The sequence below is a fragment of the Helianthus annuus genome, chromosome 13, assembly GCF_002127325.2.
Source record: "Helianthus annuus cultivar XRQ/B chromosome 13, HanXRQr2.0-SUNRISE, whole genome shotgun sequence".
NCBI classification, from domain to species: Eukaryota; Viridiplantae; Streptophyta; class Magnoliopsida; order Asterales; family Asteraceae; genus Helianthus; species Helianthus annuus.
In genome coordinates, this window is record NC_035445.2 from 142,866,074 (window position 1) to 142,885,969 (window position 19,896).

At 38.0% G+C, this 19,896-nt stretch overlaps 1 protein-coding gene across 1 annotated transcript; it reads left to right on the plus strand.

Annotated features, from left to right (window-relative positions):
- The first annotated feature begins 3,818 nt into the window (after positions 1-3,818).
- LOC110903325 (BEL1-like homeodomain protein 4) lies at positions 3,819-6,226 on the plus strand. Its single transcript, XM_035982393.1, has 6 exons — positions 3,819-3,881; positions 3,994-4,090; positions 4,159-4,346; positions 4,535-4,597; positions 4,996-5,154; positions 6,173-6,226. The coding sequence occupies exons 2-6, from the start codon at positions 4,084-4,086 to the stop codon at positions 6,224-6,226; spliced, it is 471 nt and encodes a 156-aa protein (XP_035838286.1). The 5' UTR covers positions 3,819-3,881; positions 3,994-4,083.
- Positions 6,227-19,896: the final 13,670 nt, after the last annotated feature.

Genomic DNA, 19,896 nt, shown 5'->3' on the forward strand with positions numbered 1-19,896 from the left:
CGTACAATTAATTAATATTGATTTGTGCTTAATGAATGTGCTAAGTTACAACTGATGATATAAACTGCTTTATGATTTCTGCATCATACATACATGTGCATCACATTTCATACTGTTACACCATTTATTACATACAGACTTTAGTGACATACTTGATGCACAAAGCACAGTTAGCGTATAACTCAGAAATATACTGACAGTGACAGACAGTGATTTGAGGCCCAGTGTGAGCCAGAGACAAGGTACTACACTAGTATGGAGTGTAGGGAAGTAAGGACCATAAAATTGCGTCACTAGGTGATAGTTTAAGTGCCGGAAAGTGTCTAAAACCCACTCAAAGTGCAGAATTCTGCATTTATCACCAAAATTCAGGATTTTAACATGCTAGTAATGTGCAAAAACATGGCAAAATGGTCCTGTATGTTTTCCTAAGTGTCGGGAATTGAAAGTGTCACAAAAAGTTACATAAAGGACACTATACGGTATAACATAGCACTTTAACGGAACGGTATCTAACCGAACAACCGGACATTACCCGGAACACTAAAATATTGCAAACAACATTGTTTTTATTTTTCTGAGCTAATATTGGTTTCCGAACCCTTAAACATATTACATAAATCATGAAACATAAGCTTACATAAGATGAAATAAGATGATACATGAAGAGATACTGTCAAGATAATGTTGTTTTGAATGTGTTGATGATTACTTGTTGATTCTTGATAATATGATGATAATCATTATATGAAACTTGTTAGCATATGATTAAAAACATGATTTAACAAGTTAGGAGGTGATTATGTGTTGTCATAAAATAATCATCTTCTTATTTAAACATGAACTTGATAATAAAAATGATTTCCTTATAAAGTAACAAACCAAGTGAACTAGTAAACTTGTAAATCCAAGACTTGTGAATGATTTTTCTAAACAAACCAAGTTCAAGAGATGGTTTTTGAAAGATTATAACTTTTCTTGCACTTACATTATTTTTGGAAATAAAATAAGTGTAGGAAGACTAGTAAAACAAGAAGATGTTGTAAATAAATATTTTTGTAAAATGAGTTCACAAGTTGTAAACATCTAGAAATCCCGAGAATGAGATTTTAACAAAAGTAAATACACTTTGGAAGGTGACTAAAACCACTAAACACCCCACCAAGTTACTACGCGTTTTTTATAAAACATCAAGTTCATGTTGTATTATAAATGGAATAGTTTTGCACTTGGTAAGTGTAATATAGTTTAGTGATTTGTTGTTGATTGTTTGAATGATTTTCGAAAAGAAAATGATATGCTAAATAGCATGGGCACCTCCATTTACAAAGGAAACTATGGCGAAATTTTTCTAAAATTTCAACACTTAGAAAATATTTTCTAACAAGTGTTTACTAGTGTATTTTAAACTATGTTTTTCAAATATAAACTTTGCCATGGATTTTTGTAACAAAAATACAAGTATCGGATGTTGGTTTTTGTAAATAAAATGAGTAAATATATATTTAGAATATATATTTTATACTAAGACATTTGTGTGAATATTTGTTTACTATGTGGACTAGTTATATTATTTTAGGGTAAAATAATATATCTTAACAAATACCAAGATTTACAACTCCAAAAAAATACCAAAAATTACAAGGAATAAAATATTTAAGTTACACACTTGGTATTGTGAAACCGAACGCTAAAACGTAACTTATGAAATATTCCGGAAAATACTTTTACAAATATATTTTTGGTAAATATCGTTTTGGATACAAGAAGTGAAAATATATTATTTTTGGGAAAAATATATATATTTTGGAATACATTATTTTAACAATTTATATAATCTTAAAGAGAAATGTCGGTGCACCCACCAAATTACAATAATGCCCTTTCCTCATAATTACGATAATGCCATTCTTTCTCCTCACTTCTATTTCCTCCTTCGTCAGATCCAAAACCCTAGCACAAAACCAATTTCAATTCAAACAATCATCTCATCAATCACAACCATCACACAAGCGATCAATCACACCGGTGTAAACTGTTCCAAATTGTCCCAGTTCTCCTATTGTTAATTTTGTACGGATTGTTTAGCGTCTCACTAGCTCCGATCACCAACTTCGTGTACTTCAAAGTATGAATTTCCTTTTTCTTCTTCTCTAATCGTCTAAACCTATATTACTTCCATCGTCTCAGATCTGCATTTAGGATACAGAAGATAGAGAAATGGGACGAGAATGGAGAAAAGGTAATGAAGGGTGTCAACGACATATGAAGCAATCCATATGGTATCCATTCAAATAATGTTGTTGGGATTCTCAAATGATGATATATAATCGCTATCGTTTTTGCAGAGACATTGTGTAATTATCATTGATTTTGGGTATGTATAATGATTTTGTTCGTTTTCTGTTTCTTAAACTATTGTTGATGTTGTCATTAGTTACTATTGTAATGGTAGAACTGTATAATAGATTGGTGGTTTTTGATAGGATTTTGATGTTGATATTATATATTTTGTTTTGTATTTTGTTGAAAATTAAAAGGACGATCATATCGTATTTAGGGATTTGTATCAATCAAGTCGTTTTAGTGGGTATTGTGTTTAGATATTTTACCAGATTTGACTTCTGCGATTTTTATATAAAAAAGTTTTATTTGTTTTAGATATTTTTCTTTTATTATGCCTTAATTTAATCTGACTGTAATAGAAGTCTATATTACTATGAATATACAACCTCACTGTAAAGCCAGCAAGCACTAAGAAACAGTTGATTCTGGCTTATGTTCAGGGGCGCAGGATTTAAGGGGCGGGAGGGGGCGTCCGACCCCCTGAACTTTTCGGCCAGTAGTGTTATATATGTACGTTTCGTATAGGATTTTGTAGGTATATACGTTTTCGACCCCCCGGTTTTATAAAAAAATTTAGGTATATACGTTTTCGACCCCCAGTTTTAATTTTTTTTATTTATATAGCCCAAATAAAATATTTAATTAGCCCAAATATTATAGTCCAAATCATTATATTTGGTAGAATACTAGAATGTATATTATATAACCCAAATCAAATCATTATATAGCCCAACTTAAAAGCCCACCTTATCCAAAAAATACCCAAATTCGTTTACTTTGGGACATCGACCAGAAGAACAGAGGCCACAAGCCAGAACTGCAGAAGGGGGGAAACGCAGGTTCCAGAACTGTTCGACTTCAGCTTCTTGTTCGAGAACAGAAGCCAAAACGCTGCTCGTTGTTGTGGTCTTGTACTCTTGTTCGACTTCTTCAATCTTCATAAGGTTAAAGGTATGTGTTTTTTATCTTTAGATTTAATTTAGGGTTGCAAATTATGTGATTTAGGTTGAAATTAGGGGTGAAATTGGTCTGAATTTTTACCCTAAACTTGTTGAATCTTTCTGTAACTATGTCTAACTTTATTTGTTTAATCTTATTGTGATTTGATTTAGATAGAAATTAGAGTTTGAAATTTAGGGTGATTTGTTAACTTGTTTTGTTATTAGATTATGCTATGGGGAAGACGGGCAGAACTATAATTCTCATCCAGGAGAACCGGATGCCCACCTTCCTCTCTCCTTTTTAATGTTTTGGTGTCTTTGTTGGTTTTTTGTTAAACAATGTTTACGTTTTAATGTTTGAGAACGTTTTTTATTTGATATTAATGTTTGACCTGACCCGACCCGACCCGAATCGAATCGCCAACATCCAACCCGGACATACACCTCGAAACTACGCGATAGAAAATTTTTTTTAGATCTGTTACCTTCCGACCCCCCGAACTTTTTTTTCAAGCTTCGCCACTGCTTATGTTATAGGCGATTGAAGTTTATTCACATGACATGTCTGTGTATTGTTGCCGCTGGCCCACACAGGTTTGGTTTGTTTTCTTTTAACATGTAGTTGATTTTTTCATCTTCAAAGAAAGTCAAATGTCAAAAATATTTGTAATTGATATCCAGTTTGTGTTCTTTCTTTGGCTTGCAGGAATATTTTTAAACAACAGTGGTTTAGGCTCATAAGACTGACCCTTTGTTGTGTATATTAATGCATTGTATGTAAGCCTCTTACTTGACTATGGAAGGTAAGATTATATTTACACGTTTAACTTACAACTGCGAGTGGTTTCAAGTGGTACATTTGAGGGTTTAGGAACAGAGCGAACGATGTGGAACAACTCCGGACAGGAGATGTGGAACAACGGAGCAATTGATCCGCCTGGAACCAGCGGAGGACCGCCGCTAGCACCGCCGGGGACTGGAGGTGTTGGTGGGTCGATTCCGCCACCGCCGGCTGCTCAACCGTCGTACACTGTGTTGCCGTCTCCGGCTGAAGCAGAGGCGAGTCTTCTTCTTCTTCTTCCATTCAAACCCCATAAGTACCCAAGTTTTGTATCTATACGATCACCATCTTATTCTAAACCACTTTAATCCAAGTGGGCACTTCTTCTTTCCTATAAAAATCCAATCTTTTAGCGACCCATCAATCAAGATGACGTGGATATACTCACTGTTTAGTGGGCCATCAGGGTTTTCTGCAAATTCAAGAGCCGAAGATGTTACAAATGGGATTGATGGAACTGGGCTTACTGGTAATTTTATTCTTAGATCTGTTGATTCTTCTTGAATTACCCTTTTTTATATTGTGAAATTTATGTTGTTAGGTTGATTGGATTTGAAAGAAAGTCAAAGATTGATGATATCATGCAATTGGTTTTTTCGAGTTTGTGTTTTTTGGTTTGAGGATGATTGATAAATAACTGATGAGATCATGGCAAAATTTTGTGGTCAAATGCTTTTTTTTTTTTTTTTTTTTGTGTGATCAAAGATTGATGTATGAATGATTGAATATGATGCTGGCATTTGCAAGTCAGACTGGTCAAATGTTTTTTTTTTCAATCTTTGACTGATAAGAATTAAGTAGATAATATCAGTGGAAAACAAGAATATAAAACCAAGAACTCAAGAAACAATTTTTTTATGTGCACAGGTTGATAGAAGATACAAACAATATTATCATCAAATGCAGATAATTATATCATCATTTCAAGTAATTGCTGAAGGTGGAGTAGCAAAAACCTACACATCACTCGCACTCGAGACCAATTCATGCCGTTTTCGGTGCTTGAAAGATGCAATCGACAGCCAGGTAACACGTTTTCAATAACTTTTTTTCAGTAAAGAGCCGGTCAAATATAAAGTATAAATACGTTTTCATTCGACGGTGTCATAATGTTTTTTTAGTAAAGAGCCGGATCAAATATAAAGTATAAATACGAGTTAATTACTTTCGACGCCGCCGCAACGCGCGGCGGGTCAAAATCCTAGTAAGTTATATATTTTCTAAGTGGGACTTAAATATATTATTTTCGGAACTACAAATATACATGTATAAATACCCCCATTCTTGGGAAGGAAATACGAAGATAAAATACTTGAGAAGTATTAATACGAAATATTGTTTAAACAATTATTCCAAAACTAAATATAATTCAAAGTTAAAATAATTATTATTTTAACAAATAATTATAACTTGGAATAATACTGGGAAACACATGAAACGCAACTCAAAATGTTAAACTCTAAGCCAAGGCACGACCCGTTCGTCTAATAGACGTTAGTACACTGTAGGTAGTCGTGATTAGCTGCGGAGGTTTGAGTTGCTGGTACAAGACGCACTACAGTGAGTTCATGTCCCCCTTTTCTTTTAACTGTTTTCAGTTTTATACTTCGGGGGTGAAATACATGTTACAATTATTACAAATGTTTATTACATGGTATGATTAGCTTAAGGGGGTTTACTACTAGATCATATGAAGGGTGGGTACGACACTTAAGGCCATTAATCCTCGCCATAGGATCGAGGGACATGAGTGATAGATCTATTTGGGTGTAGTGAGCCCACACCCATGGGGACCAGGGTGGCCCATAGTGGTGACTATGTCTTCCAGCCGGAGGGCCGGTAACAAATTTGCTAGGTTTGAGTCTTCCTGCACCATTTCACACATACCATTGGCTTTGCAACCCATTGGTGATCTCTTTTTCCTTAATTGCTACATACCAGGGACTTTCATACATACAAACATACTTTAACGGTTTATACACACAGACATACACATGAACTCGCTCAACTTTTGTTGATTTTTTCAAAACTACATGTATTTCAGGGAACTAGTGGATCTGGAAGGGTATGCATGTGTCGTCAAGCTACGTTTGAATAAAAGATGTTATCCAGGGTTGTTGAGTTTAGAGGGTGTATTCCTTTCCTGGACGGGATACATAATTCTAAACTCAGCTTTTATTTAAGTACTTTTGTTGAGTCTTGTGAACTCCGTTAAACACGTCATGGTTTGTAACTAAATTTGGTATTGATGTTTTCAGACAATGTTGTTGTGGTATTTTCTAAACTTTATCAATGGATAAACATCTTGTGCTTTTATCATATAACATTGTTATGATTGTTGCTATGGTATTAAGAAGTCACACCAAATAACCACGCTTCCGCAAAAGTCAGGGTGTGACAGCTTAGTATCAGAGCCTCGATCATAGCGAACTAGGATTCTTTCTCGAGTCTAGACTATGATCATCAGGGCTCTCACGAAAACATTTTTACATTGCATACACAAAACGTCCAGATCCAGGGAACAAACATTTTTACAAACAAAAAGCACAAATACACATTTCAAAACTTATATTTATAATTCAGTCTCAGAGGCTGGGGATGGTTCAGTCTTAGAGACTGAGGGAGGTTCAGTCTTAGAGACTGAGGGAGGTCAGTCTTAGAGACTGGGGAAATTTAGTCTTAGAGACTGGGAAAGTTTGGTGTTAGAGACTGGGGAAATTTAGTCTTAGAGACCGGGAAAGTTTGGTCTTAGAGACCGGGAGTTTGTCTTAGAGACTGGGAGGTTTGGTCTTAGAGACCAGAGAGTTAGTCTTAGAGACTAAGGAAGTTTGGTCTTAGAGACCAGGGAGTTAGTCTGAGAGACTAGGGAGTTCAGTCTAAGAGACTGGGTGGGATAGTCTGGGAAGACTAGGATGATTACTTGCTTACATTGTTATCACTTAAATGCTTATTTATTGATTGTTGATATATGTGCATATGTGAGATTGTTTTGTCACAGACACCATGTCATCATCCTCCGAGAGTGGAGTGTCAGACACCATAGACCCGATAGCTATAGTATCAGACGACGAGATTCTTCCAGAGGACGAGGTTTTCACTTCAGATACTACGAGCAGTGACGACGATGACTTTCAGCCCTTCGCCTTACCGGATTTCGGAGATGATTTACCTTTAGCTGATGGTTTTCTTGTCGGGGATCTACCTCTTGCTCAGATCCCTGCACCTATTCCCCTTGCTGCTTTTCCTGTTGAGGATCTACATCTCGACGATATGTCGGACGACGACCTCGATCTCTTTATCGAGGGTCCCCCCTGAGGATGACCAGGATGGCGGGGCTCCGGTTGATGACGATGTTGTTATTCCTCTTGATGAGATTCCTGTTGTCGATGTCATTCTACCTGTCGAGGTTCCTATTGTGGAGGTTTTATTCGACCAGCCTGGTCACGATTCGTTTGAGTCCGTGTCGTCTTCTACTCTTCATGCACTGGGATTACAGCGGTATCCCTCGGACACTGATTCCGACACTGCGATGTCTGCAGCGCCTGATTCGCCGCAGGATTTTGAGTTCGACGATGAGTTTGACCCTGATTTTCTGCACGACCTTAATCCAGACCATGAGGTTGAGTTTATCCCTGAGGAGCAGCCTATTGAGGCACCTGTTGTTCCTGATGATCAGCTCCTTGATATACCCGCTAATCATGAGCTTGCTCCAGCTGATCCAGAGCCTGAGGTTGCACCAGAGCCTGTTCTTGCTCACGGCCCTTTACCTATGCACGACCTTATCCCAGTTGTTGATGTTCCAGTCGTTGCACCACCAGTTGTTGATGTTCCAGTTGTTGCACCTCTGCCTGACCCTATACCTGTATTTGTTGATCGCGCCCCTTTTGCTACACACGTCGACCCTAGATATGCTCACACGCGCAATGGGTGGATTGAGGATGACGACGAATATCCTCCTTTTGTTCGACCAGTTACTCCCCCTTTAGTGCCTGTTCAGTTACCTGTTGATGTCCCACAGTTTCACCTGCACGTGTCAGACGTTCACCGCATGGATTTACCCGTCACATTTCTTCAGGACATACCTCCTCCCCATCCAGGGGAAGGACCTTCTAGTCAGCAGCACACTCATATACCTTTTGTGTCAGGAGCCGATCAGTTCATGCCACAGTTTCCACACACGGCTTCTTCGTCTGCACCCACGGGCGAACCATTTATGTGGTCTTCGCTCAACGTCATGCCTTTGTCTGATTCATACCATCCCTTTCATGTTGGGTATTCGACGGATGATCTGCTTTTATCCCTGCAGCTCCAACAAGATATGTTGAGTCGTAGAGTCGCTGAGCTCGAGAGGATCCCGCGTCCTCCACCTGGTGCTGGTCCGTTACAGTTTGTTCAACCTGCTCCACTATTTCCTTATCCGGATTTCGACATCCGATTTCTGACGATGGAGCAGCAGATTGCTTATTTGTTGCAGCTTGTTCATACGCTCGAGGAGGAGCTAGCGCGTATGCGCCGTTTGCTTTTCATTCCTCCATCTCCTCCTCCTCCCCCATCAGCTTAGAGGTTTTTGGTTTGTTGCAGATGTTATGCTTTTGATGAGAATTCAGCTATTGAGCCGGACTGCACAACTTTTGAAGACCACATTATGACTTTTGATATTTGACTTTTGGTTGTTGTAGATTGTAGACGATTCAGACAAGGGTGATGTGACCCTTAGTCTCTTTTGGATGTATGATACAATTGTGAAACTTGTAAACTGTACTTGTGGTCTTGTTATATGATAGCTCAATCGCAACGTTCTCATTACATGCGTTGTTGGATTATTTGTTTTGTGTTATGAAATGGGATGTTATGTGTTATTTATGTTGATGAATGTTATTACATACGCATGTTACGTACTCATTATACTCATTATGACTTGACCAATACAATCTTCTTATAGAAGATGCCTCCCCGAAGGGAAAACCATTTGCCCACTACTGAGGCCGAATTACAAGCAAGGATCTCCCAAGCAATAGCAGATTACGAGGCCTCACGCGCCGAAACTAGCGGGAATACCTCAAGCAACAACCCACTAAAGGGTAATGTTTAAGTCGCTTGAGACACATTACATTACATTTGGACATTCCATGTGGAATTGCTAATACTTCCTGTGAATGACGTTACTTGTACAGGCTGTACTTTTAAGCAATTTCTAGACTGTAAACCGCTAAACTTTGACGGCACCGGAGGTGCTGTGGCTTATGTCCGATGGACAGAAAAGACCGACTCAGTGTTAAGGATGAGCAAATGCGCACCAGAACAGCAAGTCACCTACATTTCCGGATTATTCACTGATGGAGCACTTTCGTGGTGGAACCTACAAGTCCAAACTCTAGGAGAGGCAACAGCATACACTTTGACTTGGACCAAGCTGAAAGAGCTCATGCCTAAAAAGTATTGCTCCAGGGCCGAGATTCAGAAGCTGGAAATTGAATTTTGGAACCTTAAGATGGACGGCCCAAAGATCGCCGAATATGTGCAAAGATTCCATGATCTATCTCACGTGGTACCATACATGGTTACTCCTGAATTCAAACGCGTTGAGCGTTTCATCTGGGGGTTGGCACCTCAGATTATGAGTATGGTCACATCGTCAAAGCCTGCAACAATTACTGAAGCTATCGACCTGAGCGTGTCACTAACTGAGGAAGCTATCAGGCTAAACAAGTTTTCGAATTCCGACCAGAAAAAGAAAGAAACTCATGTTGAATCCTCAGGAGAAAACAAAAGGAAGTTCTCCAATTTTAAAAAGGGTACCAGCAGCGTCAGCAAGAAAAAGATCGTGAGCCCACCAGAGGAAGTTAAAACTGGTGCTGAAGTCAAGGGAAGAGGATATATAGGCGCTCTGCCCAAGTGTGATGTATGCCAGTATCATCATTCCGGCCAGTGCATATTAAGGAAATGTGAGTCTTGTGGGAAGACTGGCCACTCAAAAGAAACATGCTGGGCTGGTACTGGTGCTGGTCGTGGTGGTCAGCGAGGATATGGAAATGGTAATGGAAACCGTCCGCAAGGAAATGGCAGAAATGGAAATCGTGGAAATGCTGGGAATCAAGCTGGTAACCAGGGAGCGAACATCAATTGAGGCGGTAATGGGAATGGGAATGGTTGAGGACCAGGGTGTTTCAATTGTGGAGACATGGGGCATTTCAAGCGGGAGTGCCCAAAGCTCAATCAGGCACAAGGAAGAGTTTTTAATATCAGTGCGAGGGAAGCACGCCAAGATCCAAATGTCGTTACTGGTACGTTCCCTATTAATCAACACTTTGCATCTGTGCTATTTGACACTGGTGCCGACTATAGCTTTGTATCGCTAGAATTTAAGAAAATGCTTGGGTTAACTGCTAGTAAGTTAGACATTCCGTACTCAATTCAACTGGCTAACAGAAAGCTAGTTGAAACGAATGAAGTCATCAGAGGATGCGTAATAGAGCTGGGAGAGCACGAGTTTACACTGGATCTACTGCCAGTCGAGTTGGGAATCTTCGACGTGGTAGTGGGGATGCATTGGTTGTCAAGCAAAAGAGCAGAAATTGTATGTCACGAGAAGACCATTCGCATTCCAATGGCGGATGGAGAAACGATCGTGGTACATGAAGAGAAGCGCGATATGCCCTTAAGGATCATTAGCTGTTTGAAAGCTAGAAAGGTGCTGTTTGTTTTTTCAGAGGTAAAACGTCTGCAGTCTGCGGACCACATCTGCAGCTGAAGAGGTGGACCAAACCTCTGCAGTCTGCAAGAAGAAGACTGTTTGTTTTTTAACTTCTTCAAACTTAATTTCAAACAAACAACACCTTAATTTCAAACAAACAGCACCTAATTTCAAACATACAGCACCTTAATTTCTCTCTATTACTATAACAAGTGGCGAAACCGTAACGAATCGATATAGTACCAACCAAATTCCCGCCACATAGCGTAAGAAAATCCCGCTAGTTCCAAACATGATATATAATGTTTGATCCAGTAGTACTACACATATGCACAAAATTTTCTTATTTTTCCAATAAAACATATTTTGCAGTTGGTTTTCACATACACCATCAAACAAATACTATACGACAACAATCTCCGGCCAGTGGCCGGACATAACTCCGGGAACTATAATCTTTCAATCAAGATTGAAACAAAATCAAGAATCACATATAAAAAAACACATATAAAAAACACTTTTATTCTCACCGGAAATCACCATCGGTGCAGCCGGAACCCGCTCAATCTCAACTGGTCTCGGGACCTCAGGCGGGCTAGCACACCGAATCAAAGCCCAGTTAACGCCTTCGAAGAACGGATGTTGTTTGATTTCGGTAGCACCCCTTTTGTAAGCCAACCGATGTTGCAGTTCAAACAGTGGAACAGGTTGACGGCGGAGGTGAGGAGAATAGGAGATGGGTGCTAGGGCTGGTGAGGAGGGAGGTGGGTGGCGGACGGACGGTGGGAGGGTGATGAGGTGGTGGAGGAGATGGGGTGAAGAAGTGGGAGGAGTCTAGGGTTTTGTTGTTTGAGAGCAGAAGTTGAGAGAAGAGGGGAGAAGAGGTAAAAAGAGGTTGGTCCATGTCTGCCCCAAGAAGAGGGCGGGCAGACCTTTTTTAATGAAACATCTTCTGGAAAACAAACAGTCTGTAGGGGCTATTGTCTGCGCGTGGTCTGCACGGCGCAGACATAAGAGGCTGCGTAGACCTTTTTGGAAAAAACAAACAGCACCAAAATGTTTGAAGAAGGGTTGTGTTGCCTTCTTGGCACACATCGTGGATAAAGAAACCGCTGAGCCAAAGCTAGAAGACATTCTAGTCGTGAAGGAGTATCCTAAAGTCTTTCCAGAAGACTTGCCAGGATTGCTGCCGCAAAGGCAAGTCGAGTTTCATATTGACTTAGTTCCAGGCGTCGTGCCTGTAGCTAAGGCACCTTATCGACTTGCACCTTCAGAGATGCAAGACCTGTCAACACAACTTCAGGAGCTACTGGATGAGGGATTTATCAGACCAAGCTTCTCGCCTTGGGGAGCTCCAGTTTTGTTTGTTAAGAAGAAAGATGGTAGTTTTCGCATGTGTATCGACTATCGGGAGCTAAACAAGTTGACAATCAAGAACAGATATCCTTTGCCAAGGATTGATGACCTGTTCGATCAGTTACAAGGTTCAAGTTTTTACTCAAAGATCGATCTACGATCAGGTTATCACCAGTTGAGAATACAAGAAGAAAGTATTCCCAAGACTGCTTTCAGAACTCGATATGGGCATTACGAGTTCCTGGTTATGCCGTTTGGTTTGACAAACGTGCCAGCTGTATTCATGGATTTGATAAACAGAGTTTGTAAGCCATACCTCGATATGTCTGTGATCGTGTTTATTGATGACATTTTGATTTACTCGAAGACAAAAGAAGAACATGAGCAACACTTAAGAGCTATTTTAGAGCTGCATAAAAAGGAGAAGTTGTACGCAAAGTTCTCGAAGTGCGAGTTCTGGTTACGGGAAGTCCAGTTTCTTGGTCATGTAGTTAATGGAAATGGAATTCATGTGGATCCCACAAAGATCGAAGCAATCAAGAACTGGGAAACTCCTAAGACACCAACAGAGATTCTACAGTTCCTAGGTTTTGCTGGTTATTATCGCAGGTTTATTGAGGATTTTTCGAAAATCGCTCAACCTTTGACTTCCCTCACGCAAAAAGACAAGAAATACGAATGGGGAGACAAGCAAGAAGAGGCATTTCAGTTGTTGAAGAAAAAGCTTTGTGACGCACCAATCTTATCTCTACTCGAAGGCACTAACGACTTCGTGGTATATTGCGACGCCTCGCGTCAAGGTCTGGGATGTGTATTAATGCAGCGACAGAAGGTTATAGCATATGCTTCTCGCCAGTTAAAGGTCCACGAGAAAAATTATACCACACATGATTTGGAATTAGGCACGGTGGTGTTTGCTTTGAAGAGATGGCGACATTACTTATATGGCATGCGATGCATAATCTATACTGATCACAAGAGTCTGCAACATATCTTCGATCAAAAAGAGCTTAACATGAGACAGAGACGCTGGGTTGAACTATTGAACGACTATGACTGTGAAATTAAGTATCACCTAGGGAAGGCGAATGTGGTCGCCGATGCCCTGAGTCGAAAGGAAAGGATCAAGCCCATAAGGGTTAGGGCTTTGGAAATGATCATACAAACAGACCTCTCATTGCGCATTCGTGCCGCGCAGAGAGAAGCTCTTAAAGAAAGAAATATTGAGAATGAATATCTCCGTGGGATGGAGAAGCAGTTGGTGCCAAACGGGGAAGGAACGTTGTGCTTCATGAAACGAATTTGGGTTCCCTTGTTTGGTGGTTTGAGAAATGTTATTTTCGACGAAGCTCACAAATCTCGATACTCGATCCATCCAGGATCGGACAAAATGTACCAAGATTTAAAAGATTTCTATTGGTGGCCAAGAATTAACGGCGACGTTGCGATATATGTTGGCAAATGTTTAACTTGCGCCAAGGTAAAGGTCGAATACCAGAAGCCTTCAGGTCTTCTGTAACAACCTGAAATACCCCAGTGGAAATGGGAACAGATTTCAATGGACTTTATAACGAAATTACCAAGGACGCCCAAGGGCCACGATACGATTTGGGTAATTGTAGACCATTTAACGAAATTTGTACACATATTGGCAATTAAGGAAAAAGACAACACGAGTAAGCTAGCTGAGCTATACCTGAGAGAGATTGTCGCACGTCACGGAGTGCCTCTCTCGATTATCTCTGATAGAGATGGAAGATTCGTATCAAGGATTTGGCAATCCTTTCAAGAAGCATTTGGTTCTCAGTTGAATCTGAGTACTGCATTTCACCCGCAAACAGACAGACAGAGTGAACGAACGATTCAAACGTTGGAAGACATGTTGCGAGCTTGCGTAATGGATTTAGGTGGAAGTTGGGACACTCACCTACCATTGGTTGAATTTTCATATAATAATAGTTACCATGCAAGCATACAAGCCGCACCGTTCGAAGCTCTCTATGGACGCAAGTATCGATCACCATTATGCTGGGCTGACGTGGGTGATAGACAGCTTGTTGGCCCGGAATTGGTCCAGGAAACGACTGACAAGATTATACAGATCCGAGAGTGCATCAAAGCGGCTCGCAATCGGCAAAAGAGTTATGCGGACCGAAGAAGGAAACCTCTGGAATTTGAGGTGGGAGATATGGTTTTGTTGAAGGTTTCACCCTGGAAGGGTGTGGCACGCTTTGGGAAGCGTGGGAAGTTGAACCCCAGATACATCGGTCCATTCAAAATCCTGAAAAGGATTGGTCTTGTAGCATACAAGTTGGATTTACCAGCTGAACTAAATGGCGTTCATGATACATTTCATGTATCTAATCTGAAAAAGAGTCCAACTCAAGAAACGGTGGTCATTCCTGCCGACGAAGTTCATATTGACGACACACTCCACTTTACTGAAGAACCCGTTGAGGTTACTGATTGGAAGGTTAACAAGACACGCAAGAGTAGTGTCAAACTCGTCAAGGTTCGATGGAATGCGCGACATGGCCCAGAATTCACGTGGGAGCGTGAGGAGCGCATGAAAGAAAAGTACCCACAATTATTCCCAAAGACCCCTGCATCTAGTAGCAGAACTAAAATTTTGGGATGAAATTTTCTTAACAGGGGGAGGATGTGACAACCCTCATAATTGCAGGTATCCGTACAATTAATTAATATTGATTTGTGCTTAATGACTGTGCTAAGATACAACTGATGATATAAACTGCTTTATGATTTCTGCATCATACATACATGTGCATCACATTTCATACTGTCACACCATTTATTACATACAGACTTTAGTAACATACTTGATGCACAAAGCACAGTTAGCACAATTAGTGGATAACTCAGAAATATACTGACAGTGCCAGTACATAGAAAGACAGTGATTTGAGGCCCAGTGTGAGCCAGAGTCAAGGTACTACACTAGTGTGGAGTGTAGGGAAGTAAGGACCATAAAACTGCGTCACTAGGTGATAGTTAGTGCCGGAAAGTGCCTAAAACCCACTCAAAGTGCAGAATTCTGCATTTATCACCAAAATTCAGCATTTTAACTTGCTAGTAATGTGCAAAAACATGGCAAAATGCTCCTGTATGCTTTCCTAAGTGTCGGGAATTGAAAGTGTCACAAAAAGTTACATAAAGGACACTATACGGTATAACTTAGCACTTTAACGGAACGGTATCTAACCGAACAACCGGACATTACCAAGTTAGGAGGTGATTATGTGTTGTCATAAAATAATCATCTTCTTATTTAAACATGAACTTGATAATAAAAATGATTTCCTTATAAAGTAACAAACCAAGTGAACTAGTAAACTTGTAAATCCAAGTTATACCTGTTTGAAGTTTCGACTTTTTTTTGCTTTGTTTCTCCTACCTCAACTGGTCCAAATAATAGTAGTCTATCAACTTTTGGATCAACAACTTGTCAATAATGAACCAAATGTCTCATTTTTGTTGTTTCTCATTAATGATTCGAAATTGCATAACAAATATTTCAATAAGCCCTTAAAAATACAAGTTAAAACTTAGACGTGGTCAAGATGATGTTGTTTTGAATGTGTTGATGATTACTTGTTGATTCTTGATAATATGATGATAATCATTATATGAAACTTGTTAGCATATGATTAAAAACATGATTTAACAAGTTAGGAGGTTATTATGTGTTGTCATAAAATAATCATCTTCTTATTTAAACATGAACTTGATAATAAAAATGATTTCCTTATAAAGTAACAAACCAAGTGAACTGGTAAACTTGTAAATCCAAGACTTGTGAATGATTTTTCTAAACAAACCAAGTTCAAGAGACGTTTTTTGAAAGATTATAACTTTTCTTGCACTTACATTATTTTTGGAAATAAAATAAGTGTAGGAAGGCTAGTAAAACAAGAAGATGTTGTAAATAAATATTTTTGTAAAATGAGTTCACAAGTTGTAAGCATCTAGAAATCCCGAGAATGAGATTTTAACAAAAGTAAATACACTTTGGAAGGTGACTAAAACCACTAAACACCCCACCAAGTTACTACGCGTTTTTATAAAACATCAAGTTCATGTTGTATTATAAATGGAATAGTTTTGCACTTGGTAAGTGTAATATGGTTTAGTGATTTGTTGTTGATTGTTTGAATGATTTTCGAAAAGAAAATGATATGCTAAATAGCATGGGCACCTCCATTTACAAAGGAAACTATGGCGAAATTTTTCTAAAATTCCAACACTTAGAAAATATTTTCTAACAAGTGTTTACTAGTGCATTTTAAACTATGTTTTTCAAATATAAACTTTGCCATGGATTTTTGTAAGAAAAATACAAGTATCGGAGGTTGTTTTTTGTAAATAAAATGAGTAAATATATATTTAGAATATATATTTTATACTAAGACATTTGAGTGAATATTTGTTTACTATGTGGACTAGTTATATTATTTTAGGGTAAAATAATATATCTTAACAAATACCAAGATTTACAACTCAAAAAAAATACCAAAAATTACAAGGAATAAAATATTTAAGTTACACACTTGGTATTGTGAAACCGAACGCTAAAACGTAACTTATGAAATATTCCGGAAAATACTTTTACAAATATATTTTTGGTAAATATCGTTTTGGATACAAGAAGTGAAAATATATTATTTTTGGGAAAAATATATATATATATATTTTGGAATACATTATTTTGACAATAGGTTATATATTTTCTAAGTGGGACTTAAAAATATATTATTTTCGGAACTACAAATATAAATGTATAAATACCCCCATCCTTGGGAAGGAAATACGAAGATAAAATACTTGAGAAGTATTAATACGAAATATTGTTTAAACAATTATTCCAAAACTAAATATAATTCAAAGTTAAAATAATTGTTATTTTAACAAATAATTATAATTTGGAATAATACTGGGAAACACATGAAACGCAACTCAAAATGTTAAACTCTAAGCCAAGGCACGACCCATTCGTCTAATAGATGTCAGTACACTATAGGTAGTCGTGATTAGTTGCGGAGGTTTGAGTTGCCAGTACAAGACGCACTACAGTGAGTTCATGTCCCCCTTTTCTTTTAACTGTTTTCAGTTTTATACTTTGGGGGTGAAATACATGTTACAATTATTACAAATGTTTATTACATGGTATGATTAGCTTAAGGAGGGTTTACTACTAGATCATGTGAAGGGTGGGTACGACATTTAAGGCCATTAATCCTCGTCATAGGACCGAGGGACATGAGTGATAGATCTATTTGGGTGTAGCGAGCCCACACCCATGGGGACCAGGGTGGCCCATAGTGGTGACTATGTCTTCCAGCTGGAGGCCCGGTAAGAAGTTTGCTAGGTTTGAGTCTTCCTGCACCATTTCACACATACCATTGGCTTTGCAACCCATTGGTGATCTCCTTTTCCTTAATTGCTACATACCAGGGACTCTCATACAGACATACTTTAACGGTTTATACACACAGACATACACATGAACTCGCTCAACTTTTGTTGATTTTTCAAAACTACATGTATTTCAGGGAACTAGTGGATCTGGAAGGGTATGCATGTGTCGTCAAGCTGCATTTAAATAAAAAATGTTATCCAGAGTTGTTTAGTTTAGAGTGTGTATTCCTTTCCTGGACGGGATACATAATTCTAAACTCAGGTTTTATTTAAGTACTTTTGTTGAGTCTTGTGAACTCCGTTAAACACGTCATGGTTTGTAACTAAATTTGGTATTGATGTTTTCAGACAATGTTGTTGTGGTATTTTCTAAACTTTATTAATGGATAAACATCTTGTGTTTTTTATCATATAGCATTGTTATGATTGTTGCCATGGTATTAAGAAGTCACACCAAATAACCACGCTTTCGCAAAAGTCAGGGTGTGACATGTCTGCTGTAACATGTATTATTTACATGTTCTCCATTACATATTAAAAGAACTGATCAACATGTGGAAAAATTAAAACTGGAAAACTAATTATTTGATGAAAACGATTTTTAAATATGATGTTCACGTTATTCTGTCAAGAAATCTGGAAAAATTATGAGTTTTAATCGGGTTTAAACTTTGTTACAAACCGAATAATTGTTAAAATCAGAATCTCCATACATAAAAATTGTTTAAGGTTTCGATTCCAGATGAAAAATCTTAAAAATCTTCGATGATGTTCTTCGTGTTCATCATAAAATTCGAATAATTACTAATATTGTGAATGAATCAATGAAAATGGTTATGTTTTCCTAAGTTTGATTATTTTCTATCCATACGATTTCGAAATAAGTGTTTTAGTATATTAGTAAAAGATTTCGAAATAAAGGATAATTATCATCTAGCATTATTTTAGGAAACTGAATAATCTATAAGTTTTTTTAAATCATCCAATCTTATCACAAAAGAATAAGAAATAATCAGTATTTTTTGAGATTAATTTATAAGATTTTGGGATATTATAACAAAATCAAAATCTCACTAAGTCGAATTCATAAGAGAAGTCGAAATCTCCTAAAACTCAAGATTTCATTATCTCATAAGATTTCGAGAGCTCATAAGAATTCAAGTTTTCGTAAAGAACTCGAAATCCATGGGGAGCTCGAAATCTCATCACTACTCGAAATCTCATAAAACTCGAAAACCTGAGTTTTCGAGAATTCACATGATTTCGAGATTTCACAAGGAACTCGAAATCACCATAAACGCGAAAAACTCACCATTTCTCGAAAACTCGTTATCTCATCAACTATTATTGTGTACCAAAAATTTAGGGCAGGGCTCCGCACGGAACCCCGCACAGGGGCTCGCTGCCCCCGCAACCCCCAGCGAACTCACCGAGGAGTTTGATCTGCACTAACCTGTGGTTTGCTATTAACTAAATGGTTTTGTAAATCACTTAAATAAAATTCGATATTTTACAAAACCAAATAGCTTAACTTGAATGAGCCTTTGATGTTTCACTTCTGCCCAAAGGTGATTTGATACATCTATCTTATTGTTCAAGTATAATGATAAACTATGTTATTTATGCCTTACAAACATAAATATCTCACTTCTGCCCAAAGGTGATTTAATTCATTCATGTCTTGCATATTTAACTGTGCATAACTAAGGTAATTGTCACATTTCTGCCCAAAGGTGACCTGTCACAATTACTTTGCACACATACTTAAATGATTTCAATTCTGCCCAAAGGTGATTTGTTTTCATATAAGTAGAATTTTTCAAATTAGTCTATTATTTTGATATTAGTAATAGACATATCACACTTTCTTCAATTAATGATTCTTCATTAATCTTATGATCATATTGTTTGCCTTATTTTAATATCCATAACATTACTCACTACAACTTTCTTCTATAAATTAATATCTCATCTATATCATCCACTCTAATGTCAAAGCCTAATGTGTTTTGTTTTACTAAAGAGTTTCTATAAGATTTGCTCTTAAATTAGATTCTTCATTACCACTTAAGACATGACAATCCTGTTGCTCTTTTCTGATAAAAGTATTGTACAAGAACAGTTGAGCATGACAAATGGGATAAGTCAAAATTAGTGTCTCTTATGATGATCAAGAACTCATTTAAATAAATGTTATCACTAGATTTATTCCAGATTCAGTTTTTCCTAATACTAATCTAATTTATGTGGAATAATCAAAGTACCTCCTAAGATGCATGTTT

Coding starts and splice junctions, on each gene's coding strand:
- LOC110903325 (XM_035982393.1), top strand. Junction 4,347..4,534: donor CGTCTCCGGCTGAAGCAGAG/GCGAGTCTTCTT, acceptor GTGGGCCATCAG/GGTTTTCTGCAAATTCAAGA. Junction 4,598..4,995: donor TGATGGAACTGGGCTTACTG/GTAATTTTATTC, acceptor TTATGTGCACAG/GTTGATAGAAGATACAAACA.